This window comes from Myodes glareolus, chromosome 2, assembly GCF_982192425.1.
Source record: "Myodes glareolus chromosome 2, mMyoGla1.1, whole genome shotgun sequence".
In the NCBI taxonomy this organism is placed as follows: Eukaryota; Metazoa; Chordata; class Mammalia; order Rodentia; family Cricetidae; genus Myodes; species Myodes glareolus.
The window spans coordinates 97,237,889-97,260,353 of NC_142027.1; the positions used below are offsets into that span (position 1 = coordinate 97,237,889).

The following is a 22,465-nucleotide window of genomic DNA, read 5'->3' on the forward strand; positions in this document are numbered from 1 at the left end:
TTACAAAACTGTCCATAGAGATACCTGAGAGGATTCCACACTAAAAAAAAATTAAGAAAAATAAAAAACTCTAAAACTTGTGTAGAAGAGAAAAAGTCCTAGAACAATAGCCAGAGAGAGAGAGAGAGAGAGAGAGAGAGAGAGAGAGAGAGAGAGAGAGAAACAGGGACACCAGATGTTGAGGTTCAGCCTAACCCCTTGTCCCCTGGCAGCATGGTGCTGACACAAACTGACAGACAGCAGCAAGGGTCAGAACAGGTCCAGACACCTGCCAGCAGAGCCTGTGACAAAGCAGGACGAGGGAGTGTCCATACATCAGCATAGGAGAAAGAACTAGTTCACAAGGCCAGAGATGAGCACACACCACACTTGAACCATTCAGCAGTCATCAAGATCATTCTTCCTCCTTGCCCCTCCCAGAGGACCAGATGGGGGTGGGGGGAGGAGGAGCCCACTTTTGTTTGATGTGTCTACACAGCAAGTGATGTAACATTTGAGTAGATGCATTGGTAGAGGGCTGCGGAGACTCCTGATCTTGTACACTAGGGAAGAGAACTCATGAGGTCAGACAGAGCCAAGAGAATATTCAGCTGAAAAGTTACCAAGGCCCTCGATGCTGCAGAGCTGCCCAGGACTGGCAAATCCTGAAATAACTGCTCTCACCCAATCTGAAGAACACTAAGCCAGCAAAGCAGGAACTGTGGTCAGGGGGTCAAGAACACCTGTGGCTGCCCAGGCCACAGGGTTAGAGGCCAGCTGGGTGGAAGCCCTTTAGAGCACCATGAGGTCAGAGCCCACTGGAGGCTGACCGCTGGGACTCACTTCTTTTACACAGAAATGAAGACTTCTCAGAGCAGCTCTCAGCATGCCAGCTATGGAGGTCATGGTGCCGCAGCGTGGGAAAGTGGAAGCACTGAAGCTGGGCGCAGAACACAGTGTCACTCTCAGACATGGCGGAGGCAAAGATGGGATCTGGAGGCAGGAACACTTCCGAGGAGCCTGTGGGGGAGAATAAAGGTGAGGACAGACATGTCCTCAAGGTGGTCCTGATGTCAACTGGGCATCAACAGTGGGGCTGGAGACTGCTGCAGCTCCAGAGGAGGTCCTAGAAACACACAGGGCCTGACTGGTAGGCAGTATGCCGACCCAGAGTGCCCTCTCTGCAACCACCCCCCATTTCCATGTGCCTTATCCCCTGTGGTCCTGCGAATCAAGAAACCACTGGATGGAAAGAAGCAGGAGGGGAAACTTCAGCAATATCTTCTGAGGATGGTTCCATTTCACACTTAACAAATAAGAATACTTACCTTTGAATGCTACTTCCCAGCGACCTTCTAAGGAATGGTTCCGCCCAGTGATGACATACTGATAACCAACCCACAGCCTGCAGAGGACAGGAAGAGAAACCTCAGTACAGGGGCAAAACAGCCATTGATGATTACCTATGTATATACATATGTATTTAGTAGAACTGAGGATATTTCTATTTCTTTCTCTCTCTCTCTCTCTCTTTCTGCCCCAAGAGCTCAAGTTTGCAAGGCAAGCACTCTATTCCTGCACCATTAACTATTTCTTTATTCTGGGATAGACTAGCATTGAACTTTGACCTTAATGGCTTGGTTCAATAAAAAGCTAAACGGCCAATAGGTAGGCAGGAGGTATAGGTGGGACTCTGAGGACAGAGAGCTCTGAGAAGAAAGGAGGAACTGCCAGAGGGAGGAGAGGAAAAAGTCACAAAACAGGTAAGTATAAATAGAAATAGGTTAATTTAGGTTATAAGAGCTGGTGGGACAAGCCTAAACTATAGGCTGAGCTTTCATAAATAATAAGTCTCTGTGTAGTTTTTTGTGAGCTAGCAGCCCAAAGAAAAATCCATTTACACAAGTCATTAAAGTTTTCCTCTCAATTTTAAAAGAATCCATTTTCTAAACAAATCCACTGGTCAGAAAATTTTACATCTGGTACCCTTGCAAAGCCTGTTTTTTTTTTTTGGCTGATTCTAGAAAATTTTCACATTCAAAGCCAGGATGACCTTGGATATAATGTCATAAAAACAAAATTTTGAGTATGTTAAAACCACAGAACAGTAAACTCTAAAGAAACAAAGACCTGTGAACATATACTGTCACATCCGCTGCTTTCTGCTCAGCAGCCCATTTCAAGCCTGCAGCATGTCCCCAATCTGTGCCACCAAACACTGGAGCACCTGTACATGGAAGTGAGTGAACACTACAAGCACCTGATAGTTCTGTGCCCTCCCAGGCTGCCTTAGAGTTCCAGGTCCAGTCCTAGAGACGGCCTCCTGCAGATCTGCTACCACCTGAAGTAGCATGCTACTCTAGCCCACACTGAGAACAACAGCTGCTGTGAGCAGTGTGGGGTATGCACACACGTGGCCACCACAGAAGACAGGGTGTTCCCCAGCAGGGCCAGTGCCCTTTCAGGCATTTCCTAGTGGGAAGAAGGGTTGTTCACCTGACATTGCAGCTGCAGACAAGAAGCAGCGTGGTGGTTCTGGATGCCACACATGACATAACTGTAGCTTATCCTGAAACAGCCCTCTGGCCACTTTGCCTTAGGTCATCATGCTCCCCTGGAAGAATGGCAGCTGTGCCATTGTTAGAAGGCAGCAGGTGACTGGCAGTAAACACTGGCCATCTTTTGTCCTTCCTTCTAGAAGAGACAACTGGCTGCCATTTCCAACTTCCACCCCTAAACACGGATAGGGCACATGGTGTGACTTCTAGAGGTGGCACACTAAGAACTTTGGCACATTCCCGTTCCCTAAATGAAAGCCCCACAAATACTGAGCCTTTAAGTTGGCAGCTATTTTTCTGCTTCCTCTAGATGAGCAGGGCCTGGAGTTCAGGAGGCAGGTTCTAGGCAGACTGCCTGAGCTAAGCCTGGCAATGCCCCTAAGCCCATCAATGGTCACATGTGCAAGCACTTGGAAGCCTAGGGTGTCTGAGAAAGACTGAGCAGGGCCATAAGCAGCAACCAGCAGAGCTGACAGGCTCACCTTATCAGAAGGCATTCCCACTCACCTGGTATCCTCATCATGCCTAGAGCTTCACACTGAATCCTTCCCTAGCCACAATCACTCAGTACAGCTGTATCCACAGAGGGACCCAGTGAATAGGGCTGATCCATGGTTCCACAAAGCAGCAAGAGGGCCCTGAACTCCTTGCGCCTTCAAAGGCCCCCAATTTCATCTTGATGCCAAACTAAGCCACTGGATCTCTAGGTGCTGCTACTGATGGGGATTTGCCTTCCCCAAGGAGGAGCTGCCAATGAGTGCTCAGCAGCAAACAGACTCGGAACCCGGGAACCTGGGGACTCACTTGCGCTGGTCTTTCCAGCCGTAGCTCCGCTCTGGCTGGTCCCATTCCTGGGCCAGGACAAAGCGCAGCTCCTGGTCAGTGGAGAAAGTAGCAAGCGAGCCATTCACGCGCTGGCAGGTCTGCGCGGCATCCCAGTAGTTCTCTCCGCTGAGGTAGACCCGGTAGCAGCTGGCTGTGCCTTCATAGTGGTGCCACCCGGTCGGGCATTTCCCTAGGAAACATGAAGAACAGAAGGGGAGTTGTCCCCAAAATTAGGATCATGACTTTGAAACTGAAATTACAAGTGTTGCATCAACAACAGACACACCTCGGAATCACCGTGGAGATCTAGAGCTTGAGATGGTTAATAGGTCAAAGCAGAGCCCCCAAAATAGCAGTACTGGGGACAATGTCCTAAATAGAAAGACTTTGGCTGGGTAAACAGAGACTGAGAGTTGGGTCTGTTTACCAGGAACCACTCTTAATTCTCTCAAATAGGTCGACTACCCCAGGCAAGGGCATCTTATCAGTTCAAGGATTCCCGTCCCGACACTCAGAAAATCTGCTTGCCTTTCCTCCATATCTTCTCTTTGCCTCCACTGAGAGCGAGCGAGAGAGCATGCACCTTGGCAGTCTGATCCCCAATAGATCTTCCTACCCACAGAGTTGTCTAGGTTGGTAGTTCCACTGTGGCTTTACTTACAGTGATAATCTCCCAGCTGAGATCACACTGGCTACAAATGCTCTAGTTTTTCTAAAAAGCACAACTCAGCCTATGGTACACATGTATTCAGAGTTCTCTTAATCTCCCATGGTTCTTCAACTTCTTAGTAGTCAACAACAGTTGCTGAGAAAATTTCTCTAACACAGTTCATTCTCTGCTTGTATCTGGTTAACAAAGCAGAATGGGAGGAAGCAAATTACCAGGACTGGCTGTTCTGTCCTCTGCTGCCAGGAAGCCCACTGATTCCTCTTTTCTATTCACATAGGTATTTTCAGGAGGGTGCCAATCAGCACTCCCCTAAAATAGTTTCATAAATCTAATTCTAGAGGGTCCAAACCTGACTCTCAGAGTCAGGTGACTCTCGCAGCTGGTGAGGCTGAAGTAGTCAGAGCCCTATCTATCTCCAGGACATCTCCAGCACCTTCTCATTCTACCGGATGGTTCATGTGCCCCTCAGGCACGGGAAGTGCTGGTATCTTACACCTTAGTGAAGATGGTATCAGTGATGTGCTCTACAGATCTAGAGTATTCAAATGTTGGGAGTGCCGTGATGTTAATCTTGCCTGTCAACTTGACTACATCCGCAGTTAACTAAAACCCAAGTGGCTAGGTATACCTGTGAGGGCTTTTTTTCTGAAATAATCTGAGGTGAGAAGATTCACCTTTAATTCATTCTCTGCCTACCTGCCTGCCTGCCCGAGCTCTTGCTGACAAGTCCATTCCTTCACTGGCATTACAGCCTACTTCTTCAGGATTTAGGTATACTGAGCTGAGACATCCAGCATCATGGAATAAACAACTACTGGATTCTTGGACCTTCCACTGGTAGCTAGCCATTGCTGGACTAGTTGGACCACAGCCTGCAAGCCATTCTAATAAGGCCCCCTCCCCGACTCATTCTATCGGTCCTGTTCCTCTATAGGACACTCACTATTAAAAGTATGTGTCTTCCTCTTGGAGACAGGGTTTAACTATGTAGTTCTGGCTGGACTGAAACTCTCCATGTAGAACAGGCTGGCCCTGACTCCTAGAAATCTGCTTGACTCTAACTTCTAAGTATACCTGGCTAGAGTACCTCTTATATGCTTAGCTACATCAGTTGTCAAAAGATGATATTTAAAAATGTACCCACATGCCATGGAGCTGGTAACACTTATTAGGGGGTTTATGCTTGTGTTTTTATTTTCATTTTATGTGTGTGTGTTCCTTATATGTGGCTGTGTACCATCTGTCCGCAGTGCCTGCACAGGCCAGAAGAGGGAATCAGATCCCCTGGGACTGGAGTTACAGATGACTGTGAGCCACCATGTGGGTGCTGGTAACCAAACCTACGACCCTTGAACAGAACTCTTAACTGCTGAACCATCTTACCAGCTTGATCCTCATGTTTAAAGTACGTGTGACTGACTTATTAATGGAGCCACAAAAGAAAATGGCAAGCTGGACCACGGCTGAGACATGTTGACAATACTGTGTACAAGGATAGCAAGCTGGAAAGCAGTTATCTGCTCACTGTTCAGGCCTCAGATAAGCATAGTTGAGTGCACAGGGAGTAGAACCTCCCCTGGAAGAGCCAGTGTAGCTTGGTATACATAGAACATGCTCCCTGAGGATAAGGAGGAGAAAGCATTTATTTCAAGTTTCTTACAAGAGCTCAAATGCCTGGTTATACATTTCCCATCTTCGCTCAGACCAAGAACTATTGCTCCATGCAAGGGTGGGAACTGTGAGGTATGCTGGGAGCCTGCCACATGGTTGAATTTCCAAGGCTCCTCACTGCACTGACTGTGTTGGCTCAGGCAGCCACTGTAGCTTGGTGGTCAAACCCTAGGACTGGTGATGGTAGGTATAGGCTGCAAACAGAAGCTGAGTTTGCAAAGTGCCTCTGAGTCACCTCCCATGTTGAGGTTGTGGGCTAAGAATTAACACAGAAAACAGACTCCTGTGCCTCACAGCAAGAACACTAAACACCAGTTCTTCTGCCCTAAATCTGGCTGTTCTTATACACAAGAGAGTATCATCACCCCAGCATGCCTGTTTAGGGGAGGGCATTTTAAACTGTGTTTTGCTTTTCTCCAGCCTTGTTATGCCCTTGAGAAGTTTAATGTCACGGGATATCTAATCACTAAAAGAGGGAGACTGCTTCCACCTTGTAGCTATACATTCTCACATGCAGCCTCATTCACGTCCCCGCAACACCATCCAGGGCTGCTTTAGTAAACCTGTCTTGTCAGTGGCCTGCAGAGAGCCAGGACTGAGTAAGGCTGCAATCTTGAGCCTTGTTACTGGGCATTGCCTTAGGGCAGGTCTGCAACTTACTGCTGAAGCGGACAGGCTGAGCCATGTTCACTGTGTGGAAGTGTGTGGGGTCACCTCCTCTGGTCCGCCCCTGTCGCAGGTCCAAGGTCTCCTTCCCATGATAAGGACGGGCCTCTCCAGTCACTTCTGAAAGCAAAAGAAGTATGTTGTGAGCCCATTTACAGCAGCCAGAACACAACCTTGTGGCTTGCCGGCACCAAGTCCAATGGCAGCTCAGTGCTGGAAAGGCCTGGTGGGCATCAAGAGGCACATTCTAGTTTTCTTTGGATACCTAAAAACTACCATTGTTCACATAAACAGGTATATTTGTGGAGAAGTATAGCTTTTACTTTATTGTTATTAGGAAAGAGGGTCTTGTCCTTTTGCAAGCACTCTGAGCACAGTCAAGAATCAGCCATTCCTGCTTTACAATGGTCAGCAGGGCCAGCTCTGCAGGAATGCCTGGTGAGTGAGCTCTTCCTAAGGCCTGGGCTGCCCTTTCCAGTCTCACAGGCCTGAGACATTCTGTTAGTATTCCCTGACATTCCATTTGTATGTGTTTAAGATCTTACTGATGGTTTTGAATGATGTACCAATTCCTCTACCTTGTCTTCAAGCCCTGAAGTTCTGCCATGCCTGTGACCCATTCCACCAGTGAGGCTTTCCAATGTGCTTGTTATCTGACTAGTTTACTAAGGTTTTCTTTTCTGGTATCATTTCAGTTTCTTTCTTTTTTTTTCTTTTTGATTTTTTGAGACAGGTTTTCTTTGTGTAGCCCTGGATGTCCTGGAATTAGCTCTGTAGACCAAACTAACCTTGAACTCAGAGATCTGCCTGCCTCTGCCTCCCAAGTGCTGGGATTAAAAGTGTAAGACACCACCTGGCAGTTTGTTTCTTTTTCAATATTGTTCTTTATTAACTCTATTTCTAGTCTGCATTGACTTCTTTATCTCGTTCATCTGTGTTCTCCTTAAATTTACTCCTCTTGTTTCTTGAAAAGTTTTCATTATACTTCTGAATTCTTTTGGAAATTCATCTAAGTCACTGTCACTGGGGGACTTAATTCAGAAATTGTGTATTTCAGATGAGACATGTCATAGAAGCCATATTACCTGTGTTTTTCTTTTACAGTTTTAGTGTGTGTGCGTATGTGTGTGTGTGTGTGGTGGTGGTGGTGGTGGTCAGAGGACAACCTTCAGGAGTTAGCTTAGTCCTCTCCTGTAGCCAGGGACTGAACTCAGGCCATCAGATCTGCACTTTCACTTGCTGAGCCATCTTGGGAGCCTTGATGCCACTCGTGACTGGGGGTTGGAGTCTGTAGCAGGCATTTAATCAATGGTTGACTTTTTATTATTTTATTTTTTTAAATATTATTTTATTTAAAATATTATTTTAAATAATATTAAAATATTATTTTAAATATTATTTTATTTATCCACATTCCTTCCCATTAGTAGAATACTATTCACAGCGACAGTCAACACATAGGGCAGTTTCTATGAAAACAGTCAACTGCAAAACAATCAGCCCTGAAAAAACCCTATACAAAATCCCCAAATCAAACAACAAAAACCAGCTAAACAAGTAACAATAAATAATAATAATTAGAATGAAACCTAACCAACAGTTCCCTCCCAAGTAATCACATGTTAAATACTAATCAATTCCCAGCAACCACATGATAGGCAGATTACAACTGTTTATAATTCCAGTTCCAGGGGACCCAACACCCATGGCAAAACACTGACACACATAAAAAAAATAAATTTAAATGATGATCACCTTAGGAATACTGTTATAAGATATGTACTAATATGCCATTATGAGTATGAATGCAAAGAAAAAAAGTAAAAAAAAAAACAATGATCACAACAAGACTGGTGATCAGTACTGGGATGAGGGAAAGTAGAGGGGGCAAACAGGAGGGGGAACCACAGGGACAAAAAGGCGAGTATGGGACGAGGGAGTTTTAGCCAAGGGTAGACTGTGTTTGGGCAAAAAGGGGGGGGAGGAAGAGGAGGAGGAGGAGGAGAAGGAGAAGGAGAAGGAGAAGGAGAAGAAGAAGAAGAAGAAGAAGAAGAAGAAGAAGAAGAAGAAGAAGAAGAAGAAGAAGAGAGAGAGAGAGAGAAAGAGAGAGAGAAAGAGAGAGAGAGAGAGAGAGAGAGAGAGAGAAGAGAGAGAGAGAGCGCCTCTAGTATTTCTTGCCTTCCGTAGGCGGTTCTTCTGTTTGTGTGTTGCTTTCATTGGTTGAATAAAGAGACTGCCTTGGCCTTTTGATAGGGCAGCCCTTAGGTGGGTAGAGTACACAGAACAGATGCTGGGAAGAAGGGAAGTATGGTAGATGCCATGTTTCTCCTGCATGAGATGGACGCTGGTTAGACTCATGCCGGTAAGCCACAGTCAAGTGGTGATACACATTAGTAAAGATGGGTTAAACTAATATGTAAGAGTTAGCCAATAATAGGCTAGAGATAATGGGCCAGGCAGTAATTTAATTAATACAATTTCCGTGTGGTTATTTCGGGGGGCTAAGCTAGCCGGGCGGCCAGGAGCCAGGCAGCGGGATGCAGACAGCCGCTCCTCTCTTACTACAGCATTCTCCTGCCCAAGATGGACCAGGCGGGATGGAACAAAGGGCCCCATGCTCCTCATACTACAGCATTTCTTCCCAGGCTTCTCCTCTACTCTTCTGCAACTGATCTTCCCCTCCAGTCTTCCTTTCCATGATGGTGAAGTCAAGAGGGTAGCTGAATCTCTGACTTCTTTGGGCTGAGTGTGAATGCTGGCCACATCCCTGAGCAGCTCTTGCCAGTGTCCTGTGCGTTTGCTAGGAGTCTATGAAAGCTCCTGTGCATACTCTGGTTCCCACCAGTTTTCAGCTGTTGGTCCCATGATACTGGCTCTTGGATTGCCATCACGTACAATTCTGCTCTGCAGGCAGACAGTATGCAGTCTTTCTTCTCCAGTGTTTGGATAGTGTCTATCTATGACTCTTTCGGTAGTTGACTTCAGCTTGTCCCAGATTATCCTTGGAGGTCACAGGACTGTGCCTGACTGTCACCTGCCATCATGCTGGGGAGAAAACATTTTCACTGTTTTGAGATAATCTCATTCTGTAGTATGAGCCGTCTTGTCCCCCTCAAATACTGAGATTACAGGTGTGGGCAGCCACACTGGTTCGGGGTTTCTTTTTTGCCAGCTCCACAGGAGGCAGAGGCCCATGCTAGGAAAGCATTCTCCCACTGGGCAATAGTTTCAACCCCTTCTTCCTTGTTTGTTCTAGGTCTTTGCCGTATTTTCTTTTAGTTCCCTGAACACATTTAAGATATTGTCTTAAAGTCTGTATTTCTTATACAAAACGACATGAAAACAGAAAGGGGAGGCCTGGGAAGAGAGTAGTGAGACAGCAGTGGGTAAGGACTAAGCTTTATTATATATATGGATGAGACTGCCAAAGAGTAAAAATAAATACTGCCCAAACAAACAAACAAACAAACAAACAAACGTCTCTGAGCCAGGTGTGGTGGCCGGCTTCTGAGTTTCCCGGAGTTGCTACAGAGTCCCTTTATCCAGGCTCTAGTCCTTGGAATGTTTCTGTGGCAGAATGAGGACTGGGAATTTCCTAGACTACCATTTTGTTAAGTCAAAATATATTTTTTAAAGTTCTCTTTTACTCCTTCAATTAATAAGACAACAGTAATTGGTAATCTTCACTGAGGGACTGCTGTATGCTGTTCTTTCTAACCCACATGTTCCATGTATCCTATTATCTAACCTTGCTAACAATTTTAGTAGAGAGCAGAACTTTATTCCCATTTTACAGATGTGATGTGTCCAAGGGACCACGGTCAGTAAGCAGTGGAGACAGTGTGCTGGCCTCAGTCCTGAATTTAACACTGCTTCACACACTGCAGTTACATCACGTCATCCATTAACTCTCTTGAATTAGAAAGCTGTGACAAGTCTGTTGAACATCCAGAGAGATGGGAAACACCAACTGTTTTTCATGGTTAAGGGGAAGATGGTCTAGATAAGCCATAACTGAGTTCCATGCTGTGAGCCTTCTCCTGTGGGACACACCTGTGTATCCACAGAAAAGACCCTTCTGATCTCTTCCTGGAATACAGGGCTGGCAGAAAGTATTCAGCCAGCAAGAGGGCAGGGGGAGGGCTCTACTGTCACCTGAGATAATCTTCCTCAATTCTCTTTCCAACCTCACTGACTTCCCTGTGGTGCCCAGTGGCTCGATGCTAACAGAGATAATGTAACCGCTCTTCAACAAGTAAACAGAGCAGATGGATCTCAGCGTGTAGTCACGCCACAGGAAGCGCCAAGGATGCTTTTCATCCTGGGTTTGCACTGTGGCTGTTACATGGTGCTTATTTTATACTTCCCTCGCGTCTTCATTCCAAACAGTCCTTTCTTTCAGGTGCCTAAGCCACAGGGACTCAGTGCTACCACTGGGCAGCACAGGAATAGAGACAAGCCTATCATCTTTCGGTGGGAAGAGTCAACTGTGCAGACTGGAGAAGGAAGAGAGTGGTACTGAGAATCTTACCAATCCCATTTCTTTCCCCTCCAGAATCTGTTACCTCCCAACTTTCAGGACTTGCACAGGTCAAATGTATTTCTACTTCCTGTCTTTCCAGCAGACCCATGCTGCTGCTGGTCTGGTTAAGCTAAGTCAGTTCTCACTCTGCTTCTACATTCCTAGAATTCCAACACTTGGAGCTAAGACAGTAGGATCTCAAGAGCCTATGAGTTTGAAACCAGTCTGGGCAATGTAACAAGACTCTGTCTCCGCAAATAACAAGAAAAGCCACCCCAGCTTTCTAAAGAGTGGAAGCTACAAGCATCACAATGAAATGCAGTAATGACAGAAACCTCACCTGCAGGGCTGAACTCATACTGCCTGAGCCTTCCAGTCTCTGTCCTTGTTTTTCCACCGGGGAGGAACCAAGAGCTGTAATTCTGCAGAAGCAATCTGCCACTGAGCCGCCATGACTTTTGTGTACCAATGCTGTGCTTTATTCAGCTTTCCTCTTATGTTCAATCACAGAACCATCCATACCTACACTGAGCTGCTTGTGTATCTCTGCCAAATTGTATAAGCGGAGACTGAGCTTTTTTTTGTCCTGACCACCAGGTCCCAAATAATCACATAGAAGCTTAATATTAATTGCAAAATGTTCAGTCTATAGCTCAGGCTTATTACTAAGTAGCCCTCACATCTATTAATCTGCATTTTGCCACATAGCTTTGTGGCTTTACTTGTCCTCTAGCATCTTGCTTCCCCAGTGGCTGTCCATCTATCTCTCTGACTCTTCTTTTTCCTCCTAGTTTGGCTTTCCCACCTACCCTTATTCTGTCTTTCTACAGGCCAAATCAGCTTTATTACTAATCAATACATACAATACTAAGCAATACATACAGAGTACAGAAGGACTATCCCACAGCAAACCTGCTTTTGCCTACCGACATAAATATTGATACTTACTCCTAACATTCCGTCACTGGCACAAAACAGTTTATCACATAATCACATATATTCTGATGGTTTCCCAAGATGTTAGTATAAAACTGCTTAAAGAAAGCCAGGCAGTTGTGGTGCATGCCTTTAATCCCAGCACTCGGGAGGCAGAGGCAGGCGGATCTCTGTGAGTTTGAGGCCAGCCTGCTCTACAAGAGCTAGCTCCAGGACAGGCCCCAAAACTACAGTGAAACCCTGCCTTGGAAAACAAAACAAAACAAAACAACAACAAAAGTTAAAAGAATTTCTCTTCCACAGTCTTTAGAGTACTGGTGAACTTACATAGCTCTATATTTAATCAATATAGTTACTAATAACTTTTCTAAGAAATGGCTATGCCTGAGGAACCACCGCACTGTGGTCTTTTGAGCATTGTCTTTTACTGGGACCAGGGGCTTGTTGATGTGGCAAGGCTGGCCAGTGAGACTGAGGGATCTGCCTACCTTTGATCCCTACAAGTGCTGGGATTACAAGCGCAGCCCATGATGCATAGCTTTTGATGTGGGTGCTGGGGATCAAATTCAGGTTCTCAAGGCTGTAGCACAGGCACTTTACCAACCGAGTCATCTCCCTGGCTTCCATTTCTCCATGTTACAGTTGATCTTTTTCACTTTTTACTAGTGTCTTTTAATAAAGGGAGATTTTTTTTTAATTAAGCAAAACCAGCTGTTTTTTTTTTTTTGAGACATGGTTTCTCTGTGTAGTCCTGCTGTTCTGGAACTTGCTCTGTAGACCAGGCTAGCCTCAAACTCAGAGATCTGACTACCTCTGCCTCCTGAGTGCTGGAATTAAAGGCTTAAGCCACCACCATCTGGATAAAGCCAGCTGTTTTAAAGAAATTTTAACCTCCTTATCAAAGTTGATAATCACTCAAACTGTCTTTTTTTTTTTTAACTTAAACCTTCATTTTCTATGTGTTCTGAGTTAGGGATCCACTTTCATTTCTTCCCAACTGTCACAGCCTTCTGTTATATAATTCTGCCTATGCCATGTATCATGTGTCTTGGATCTGTCTATATCCAGTAGATTCTGTCATGACTCTTTTTGGTGTCTCCCTAAATCCACTCTGAAGTAAATTTGCTTCTTGTAGGCATTGCTCTTTGTACCTTTTTCAGAATGCACCAAGAAGACCCCTCCTCACATCTTAGAATTGATGGCACATTCCCACAAAACCTTCTGGAGGAACACAGTATTGTTTACTACAGAGAATACCTTCTGTGTCACCTCTGCAGCTAATCCTGACTTCTGCCTGAAGGAGAGGGAATCTTTTTGCCTTCCTGGCCCTTGTCAGCGCCTCCTAGAGCCAAAGGACACACTGAAGGCTGCTGGCAGAGCACTCTGAGTACTATGACTCCAGCCTGCCAGTTTCTAAAACACAAGAAAAGCCCAGAAAGGACACACAGTGCACCAAGTATGCCACCCATTTCTGCTTTCCAACACCTGCTTAAGTTGTGGCACATATCTATCCACGACACCAGCACTCGGAAAGCAGGGTAGACCGGATTGCAATCGAGTTCTAGGCCAGTTTGGGCTAAGTGGTGAGAATCTGTCTCAAAACAAAAACAAAACAGCATCAAGGCAGAACTGAAACCACTACTTTTCCTGCTGCTGAAAGGACTGGCCTCATTTGCTTTGTTTCCATAGCTCTCCATCTTTGTGATCTTTTCAGACAAGCTTTTGGAGTGTGGGGGCAATGAAACAGTCTAGTGTGGACAATTCTAGAAAACCTCAAGTCCACATGCCAAACTGGCCTCCCTGAGAATGGGAGGGCTTTCCCCTGGATCATCACATGCTCTGTAGAAGGGCACAGCTTTCAGAGCACAGGTACTCATTACCCACTAAATCTCGGCTCCCTCCTCTGAGCCTCTATGCAGCCTGGGCTGGCCTCAAACTTAGGGGAACCTTGCTTCCTTCAGACTCTAGAGTGCTAGGATTATAGGCATGAGCCACCACGATCAGTTATTTTTAAAGTTAAAAAACAAAAAAGCTAGAAAAAGGGTAACAAAATTTCAGCAGCTATTAAAGAAGTAAGATCAGGTATCACATTACTCCAGTGTGTTTTTAAAACTTAACTTCTCAGAACTAAGAATCAATCTGCTCCCATGCAGACTGTGACTGGCAGCCCACCACAAGCAGAGACAGAGACAAGGACAGGTTAGGCAGGTCTACTGTGGCTCAGTTCTCAACCTTCAGACGCCAGTGTCTCTGCACACACACCATTCCTACTAGTCACATGCGACTCTAAGAGCCTGGAACAGTCTGCCCTGCATTGGACTTCTAAAGAGCACAGCAACCCGCAGGCTTTATAAACATGCAAGCTGTGCTAAGGCCTCCTCTGTGCCAGGCCACGTGGTCTGAAAGGGAACCAGACCTACTTGCACAGTCCATGGCAGCGAAACTCTGCACAACTTTAAAAGTAAAGTAAAAGACACTTTCAGAGCAGCAAATAGCTTTGTTTCATTTGAAGGAAACCAAGAACCATTTGCTTTTTCACAAAGTTTTCCAAAAGGCCACTCTAGGGGCTTCATTCTCTATGGCCCTGGGGAGGCTTCCCCTTGTGGTCTCATGGTCCTCACTAACATCTGATGCCAAGTGCTGGGAAGCCCACTCTCTTTCAGCTATGACTCAAGGACTAAGTCAGAAATATAGGATGGCCTTAGAGGGCCATGACCAGGCCGCCATCATTCAAACCTCTGGAAAGGCAAATGCCTCCAGCAGACATGTGTGAAGGAATGGCAGAAGGGAGGGTCAGGATGATGATGAAGGCCTTCTGTTCTACGTGCTGCACGGCTCATCAGCCCATCTGTCTGTCAGAGATGACATGCTTTTCTGCTGCCGAGTCTTGTCTCAACTCCTGGACTCAAGCAATTCTCCAGTCTCATCCTTCTGAGTAGCTGAGACCACAGATGCACAGCACTGTGCCCATTATACATCTTGCTTTGGAACCCCATCAAAGAACTGTGCAGAGCTTAAACATTACTTCCTATCGGACACCTTCCTGATGGCCCAGGCTTTTCTACCTTTTCTACCTCAGGCTAGGGTCCATGCAGGGAGAGGAGAGGCTTGTGCTCTGGAAGAAGAAATGAAGAACAGGCCCCTTGCATTTGGTTAGGGTTCTCTAGAGTCCCAGAACTTACGGAATGAATCTCTCCCTCTCTCTATAGACAGGGAATGTACTGGAATGACTGACAGGCTGCAGCCCGACAATGGCTAGCTGTGAGTGCAAAGTCCAGGAATTCAGTAGCTGCTCAGTCCCACAAGTATGGGTGTCTCAGTGGCCTTCTGGATGTGCTGACAAGGCAAGGGCAAGCAGGCGAAGAAGGACAAACCCTTCCCTCTTCTACTGTCCTTATATAGGTTTCCAGGAGAAGGTGTGGCCCAGATTAAAGCTGTGCCTTCCACCCCATGATCCAGATCAAAGGCGTGTTGGCTTCTTGCCTCAAGATCCAGATCACAAGTGTGCCCTCCATTTCGGGATTATAGTTCATTCCAGATATGGAAAAGCTGACAACCAAGAAGAGCCATCACACCCCTCAACAGTGAGCATTAACTAACAGTTCTAGACACACTAAAAGATCAGGTACTTCAATCAGAGGGACAGAGGTATCTTCTTATGATGGCAGCTGGCATTTGAGACAAGTCTTAAAGAAGGCACATTGATTCAGGCAAGAACAGAACAAAAGAATTCCAAGAAAACACCAAGAAACACAGGATACATGCAGTAAGAAGTTAACAGGGTGGACACAGAAAGTACATCACCTCATATGAACAACAGTGACATAAAAGTTTGGCAAGGGAGTGGTGGTGCATACCTTTAATCCCAGCACTCGGGTGGTAGAGGTAAATGGACCTCTGTGAATTCAAGACCAGCCTGGTCTACAGAGCAAGTTCCAGGACAGTTACGGCTGTTACACAGAGAAACCTTATTTCAAAAAGCCAAAACCAAACCAAACTAAACCAAATAAACAAAATGGTATAAATAAAAGGGGTTGAAGAGATGGTTCAGAGGTTGGGAGCACTGACTGCTCTTCCAGAGGTCCTGACTTCAATTCCCAACAACTACATGGTGACTCACAACCGTCTGTAATGAGATCTGGTGCCCTCTTCTAGCCTGCAGGCACATATGCAGGAAGTACACTGTATATAATAAGTAAATCTTTAAAATAAAACAAAACAAAACCAAAAAAAGCTTGGCAAGGAAGAATTAAACCAGACAGTAAAGGGTCTCAATGCCAGGCCAGAATCAGGTTATGATTTCTTTCTTTTCTCTTTTCTCCCCCTTTTCCTCCCTCTTTTTTTTTTTTTTTTTTTTTTTTTTTTTTAAAGGCAGGTCTCCTCTGTGCCAGGCCACTATGTAGCCATGGCTGACCTGGAACTATGTAGACCAGGCTGGCCTCAGACGTAGAGATCTGCCTGTTTCTATTAGGTACTGGGATTAAAAGATTTTTTTGGGGGGTTTTTCGAGATAGGATTTCTCTGTGTAGCCCTGGCTGTCCTGTAACTAGCTCTGTAGACCAGGCTGGCTTTGAACTCACAGAGATCCACCTACCTCTGCATCCTGAGTGCTGGGATTAAAGGTAAGGTTGTGATTCTTGAGTTGGAGTATGACTGATAAAATTATAGGACTGCTGTTCTAAGGGACTTACTACTACAATTGCTCAGGACACACCGCGGAATTGATCTAAAGGAGCACTGCCTCCAAATACCCCAAGAAAAGTAGTGTGCTAACCAGGCCTGTTAGAGACAAGATAAAGTTAGGATGCTAGGATGGAAATGTTTACTCACCAGGGTTGACCAGCCATTAGGTCAATTCCCACACTAAAGATATAAAAACTGGACAGTTTTATGGGAAGGGGGCAGTAGAGAGTTAAACTAGAAAGGGTCAATTATTAGATACTGATCCATTTAGTGATTTATTTAAAAAACTGCTTGTAGCCTGTCTGCCAAGACTTCCCCTGTTACTTGGGACAGAAGGACCTGGAGGTATAGCTAACGCAATAGGCTGCTGCCCTTCAACAGCTGGCTACCACCTATACCGCTGTATAAGGCTGTTTGCTTGTTTACCCCAACTTGTGGTTTAAGAGCACAAACTGAGAACGCAAATTGGACCAGATATTAAAAGCCTTTAAGGACCTAACCTGGCTTTCTTCCACCAGTGACATCTCTTCTCTTCCAGTCTCATTGGGATCAGAGTGCTTACACAAGAAAGATTCCCACAACAGGGTCATGACCATCACTACGTCCAAGTCTGCCATAAAGCTCCCTGTGCTCTTACAGGAAAAACAACTCTGCCAGATAGGGGTTACCCATTATTTGAAAAAGAACAACACTGGTGTACTTAAATAATGCTGGTAATATGTAATATCTTTGCTGTGTAAATCTATCTACCTTAGGCTAAGCCAGACTTGCAGCCTCCTGTCTCTGTTTCAACTGTTCAAAGTGTAACCTGGGGTCATGACCCAAAAGAGATTTACGGCTCGCAGTGTACACGGAATGCATAAGCCTAAGGTGCATATGAGCCAATGCAACCTTCTGTTGGGAGTTGACTGCTATTTGGGCATTAGACCAGTTGACCAGGTGCTTAGGTGGAGACTTTCCTTAGCCTCAGCGTGTGGAGTAATGTCTCACTGAGAAAGCATATTACTTCTATGACATGATGTGCCTTCTGCTGACAGGCCTTGTTAGAAGCCTGAAGGATCGTGAGTCGGTGTAAATGTGTAAGACACACAGGTACGAACACATGTGCATGGGGTGCTGCCCTTCCACCTATTCTCAAGTTGAGACCTGTGGATAGAATGAATGCTATTATTCATGGAGCTTTATATTCATCAGGGTGCTTAGGGAGAGATCAGCAGATAAACAAAAATGTACAAATTGTGGCCTTTCCATAAGTCTTTAGGAACTTTTAACGGGTCACAAGAAAACCCTAAGTGCCACGTTACTAAAGAATACTTGGGTAAGGGAAGGAAGGGTAATGCTACTTCACAGTTTATACTTAGCAGCACACTAGACAAGACTTGATAGACACCTACATCCATAGCCACTGAAGGCCGACACACCCCTTCAGAAAGGGCTCACTCCCAAGGTCATGTGAGCCCAGGGCTGTTTGCAGGTCACAACCCCAGTGCTGTTAACTCATGAGTTCTAGAGATGTCCAATGTTCAACATTTTTTTTTTTTTAAAAAGGTTGAGAGTGGGGTTGGCTCACACTACCTTTCCAATGTGTACGGACCACACAGATTGCCTGGTTCCGTTCCCTCCCCACAGAATGCCAGGGCAGAGATAGGTCAACTACACACTCACCTGGACAGTCAGCCTCATCGCTCTCATCCTCACACGTTGGCCAGCCGTCACATTGCCAGAGGAGGGGTATGCACTGGATGGCACCACTGTGACATGCAAACTGCCCAGGGTTGCACCGAAGCTCTGTGGACAAAAGGGCAAGGGGCTGTTGAGGAAGTGGCACCAAAGCAGAAACATAGAACAGAACTCTATCCACGTCAAGGTGGCCCTGGGACAAGTAGTCCAGATGCTGCGTGGCTACCCCTAGTCTGCTTCCTCAGGGGGCTCTGAACACACGTTCCCGAAGTCGAGGGTAGAGAGTGGTTAGTTCTGCATCAGATCATACAGCACACCTCCCTCCCAGGAACACTGAAATGGTATTTCAATGCAAGGTGAAGGACAGCACCCTCTTTAGCCAGGGGACTCTGGAATACTTTTCCAAGAAGATGGGACTAGGAAGGTGATGCTTTGGTAAGTCATGTGACATCACAGTAACCACACTCCAGGAAAATAAGGGCTCACAAGAAGGCACACTGAGATGACTGTGCGAACAAATGGGAGATTCAAGTACTTGGAAATCCAGACTTCGGAGGAAGCGAGGCTAATAGATTTCTGACTCTTATCTGGTATGCTGCAGACAGCTAGAAGCAGTAACGAGAAGATGTGTTTGACTAAGGTAACGGTGACAGTGGTTTCTGACAAGATAAACTAATGCAGCAAAACACAGGTTTCAATAGAAGTTAGAAACTTGCACACTACAGCCAAGTGCTGAATTCTTCTCTTCTTGTTGATTTTCACTTTACTCCCCATCCCTTTTTTTTTTTTTTTTAAACTTAGAGACAGACTGTCACTGTGCAGCCTGGGTTAGCCTTTGGGCACACACCAGCAAACTGGCATCTGTCTTTGACCTGGGTTCAGAGCTCAGGTCTTGCACAGGGAGGGCAAGTACTTTACACTTTAAAGACAGCTAATTAGAGAGCTAGCTTTGTCTCTAGCCTGATGGCTTATGTATAACGCTCTCTCTCTCTCTCTCCTCTTCCCCTCCCTCTGTGTGTTCGCACACATATGCCAGGGCCACCCTCATGTGTGTGTTCCTCCTTCAGGCACTGTCCACTTTGTTTTTGGAAACAGAGTTTCTCATTGGCCTGAGATGACTGATTAGTGCTAGGCTGGCTAGCCAGCAAGCCCCAGGGTTGCCTGTTTCTGCTTCCCCAGCAATTAAGAGCAGTGAGTGCTCTTGCAGAGGACCTGGGTTTGATTTCCGACACCCACATAGCACTTAAAATTATCTGTAACCCCAGTTCGAGAGGATCCAGTGCCCTCTTCTGGCCTCCATGGGCACCAGCATACATGTGGTATAAAAACATGCATGCAGGCAAAACATTCATGCACATAAGATAACAAAAATGTTATGAAAAACCCCAACTATGAATAAATGCTTCCCAGTTTACATTATGGCAGACTAGGTGGTTTACACTCAGCGGGAAGCACATCTGATTTGGAGTCAGTTACTCCTGGATAGTCAGGATGTGGCAGGTCCCAAAACTGAACAATAGCAGTCTGTACTGCTTCCAGTCAGTCATGATGTAACAATAGATAAACAACGTTCTAGCACACCATGCTGCTGAATCACGGTGCTTGGCAGGTTGGGATATTAAATGTACTTTCCAATTATGTATTTTTAAGTCACCATAGCTTTACTGGGACATTTCCAATCAGAAGTCAAGGAGGATCTATGTTACCATAAGCTAATTTTATATCCAGATATACACTGTATATATAGTGGAGATGGCTAAATGCAGCATGTTTTTCATGTCCATTTTCTGCTCCTATCACAGAGTAAGTAAATTACAAACAACAGTTTAGGAATTGAGGCAAGATGCAGCACAGAGCAATGAAAATCCGTGTGCTTATTTTACAGGCAGGCTTTCTTCCCAGTATCTTTTCCCATATCATTTGGTGAGAATTGTGATTCACCACTGTAGCAGCAGTGAAAAGGCTGCGAGCAAACACAACTATCTGGAAGCAGATATTCCAGTCCAAAGTGTGGTGTTATCTTTCATCTGTCCTAAGTCTACACACCCTTTCCTTCCGGAAGACTGCAACTGCAGAGCAGAGCACGCTCTGACATCTGACAACAGGACGGCGTGTCCCACCTTCTGTGACAGTTCACACAGACACACAAAACCTATCTCTCAACCAAATCCTTTGCATAATGAAAAAAAAATAAACAAACATAAGAACAAGTGCCAAAACCCAAATTTGAAGAAAAAAGAGAAGTCCTTGAACATGGACCAGAACAATGCAGCAGAGGATCCCTCACTATTAAGCTGTGCCAGGACCCTCATAGTGTCCTAGATGTCCTGAGTCTGCAGAGCATGAAGGATACGTTGCCCTGTGTTTCATTTGTCAACTTAGAAAATGCAACCTGGCATATTTACTACATGCTATTAGGAAAATAATACAAATATTTTTTCATATTAAAACCAACAGTTTAATTAGCCACACTTCTGGGAACTGGAATCAGGTCTTGCACCCAGTGAGCATCTTTCTGTTGCTTGCCTCAGCAAAAGCAGCCCATAGTAAAGAGATGTGAGGAAGGGAAGCCCAGTCTCCTGCACAAGGAAATAAAAAACTTACAGCTGAAAAAAAACTTCAGCATTTAGCAAAACCCTTTATACAGGGCTAGGGTATCACTCATGGGGCTGAGTGTTGGAATATTTCCCTAGGACTTAGGAGATTTTCAGTTTGACCCTCAGCACCTCAAAAGAAACAAAAAACCAGGTATATTCAACTGAGGCCCACAGACCACATGCATCCCAGGACAACTGTGAACACAGCTCAGCACATCAGCAGACCACAATGTCAAAATGTTAGCATTCCTGCTTTACACTAGGGCAAGTTCAGGCTCAAGTGTTTTCATTAGAAAAGTCCACTAACTTTAAAGAAGAACTAGTCTCAGGGCTGGGGAGACAGAACAAAGTATGTTTTCCTCTTTTACAGGACTCACATTTGGTTTACAGTATCCACGCTGAGGTGACTCAAAACTCTGTGACACCAGCTGCTAGGAATATGGTACCCTGTTCTGGCCCCTGAGGGCACACATACCTAAACGGCACACATACACATTTAAGTAAACACAAAACTAAAAATTTGTTTCTTTCTGGTTTTTTGAAACGGGGTTTCTATGTGCAACAGCTGTGGCTGTCCTGGAACTCGCTCTGTAGACCAGGCTGGCCTCGAATTCAGAGAGATCTTCCTTCCTCTGCCTCCTTAGCGGAGATTAAAGTCCACCACTATAAAACTAAATCTTAAAGGGGGGAAGGGAGCGGTGATGGTACACATCTTTAATCCCAGCACTTGGGAGGCAGAGGGAGGCGGATCTCTGTGGGTTCGAGGCCAGCCTGATCTACAGAGCGAGTTTCAGGACAGCCAGAGCTGTTACACATAGAAACCCTGTTTCAAAAAAAGTCTACTCTTCCAGAAATTCGGAGTTCAGAAAGTCACCAAAAACAACAGCATTACAAAACAAATATAAGTTGGACATGGTGGTACATGCCTGTAATTCTAGAACTTTGGAGGCTGAGACAGTACTGAACTCACAATCAGCCTTAGCTACATGGTAAAACTGTCTCAATAAATAATAATAAACTGAAAAAAATGGCAAAAGAAAAAAGCGATAAATCTAATAAGACATTTAAATCCTATTGGTGAAAACAGAAAAATATTGCTGAAAGATATATTTAAAAGATCTAAACCTATGGAAAATGTACAGTATTCATGGATTAGAAGATTCAAATGATTAAGATCTCAGTTTACCCAAATTCAATGCTACCAACAATATTCCACCAGACTTGACCGTAGATACTGTCAAATTGACTCTAAAATTTGTGGAAATGCAAAGAATTTAGAGCAGCAAAAACATTCCAGAAACTAGCAGAAAAGAACCACCAACAATCCAGCATGGCAGGAACACCAAGACAGGGTAGCTAGCGTAGGTATCAAGAGGTTATCACAGAGCCCCATGGAAGCACGCCTTTAATCTGTCTCTTGGGAGGCAGAGGCAGGCGGATGTTTGTGAGTTGAAGGCTATTTCAACAACTGGACATGGGATGACTGGCTCCCACTAAGAAAGCTCTGTGCTCTGCTTCTTGTACCAGTAAGAAAAAGTAACTCAAAAATACATCGAAGGCCTAGATATAAATGCAAAGCTCCAAATTATCAAAATTTGAGCAGAAACCATGGAAAAAGTTTGTAACTTTGGTTCAGGCAGATTGTGATGAACTATGCTGAGTCACAAAATAGAAAGCA

General features: G+C 45.2%; 1 protein-coding gene across 3 annotated transcripts in view; it reads right to left on the minus strand.

Annotated features, from left to right (window-relative positions):
- Dgcr2 (DiGeorge syndrome critical region gene 2) overlaps positions 1-22,465 on the minus strand; it is a 64,257-nt gene that overhangs the window by 18,120 nt on the left and 23,672 nt on the right. For 2 of the 3 annotated variants that reach the window (XM_087903262.1, XM_087903261.1), the window contains exons 2-6: positions 18,176-18,298; positions 6,362-6,489; positions 3,342-3,559; positions 1,308-1,384; positions 823-999 (exon numbers count right to left, since the gene is read on the minus strand). In XM_087903262.1, the coding sequence (XP_087759388.1) occupies positions 823-999; positions 1,308-1,384; positions 3,342-3,559; positions 6,362-6,489; positions 18,176-18,298 (723 nt within the window). The remainder of the gene's footprint in view (positions 1-822; positions 1,000-1,307; positions 1,385-3,341; positions 3,560-6,361; positions 6,490-18,175; positions 18,299-22,465) is intronic. The other variant, XM_048452333.3, reaches the window with a different exon arrangement.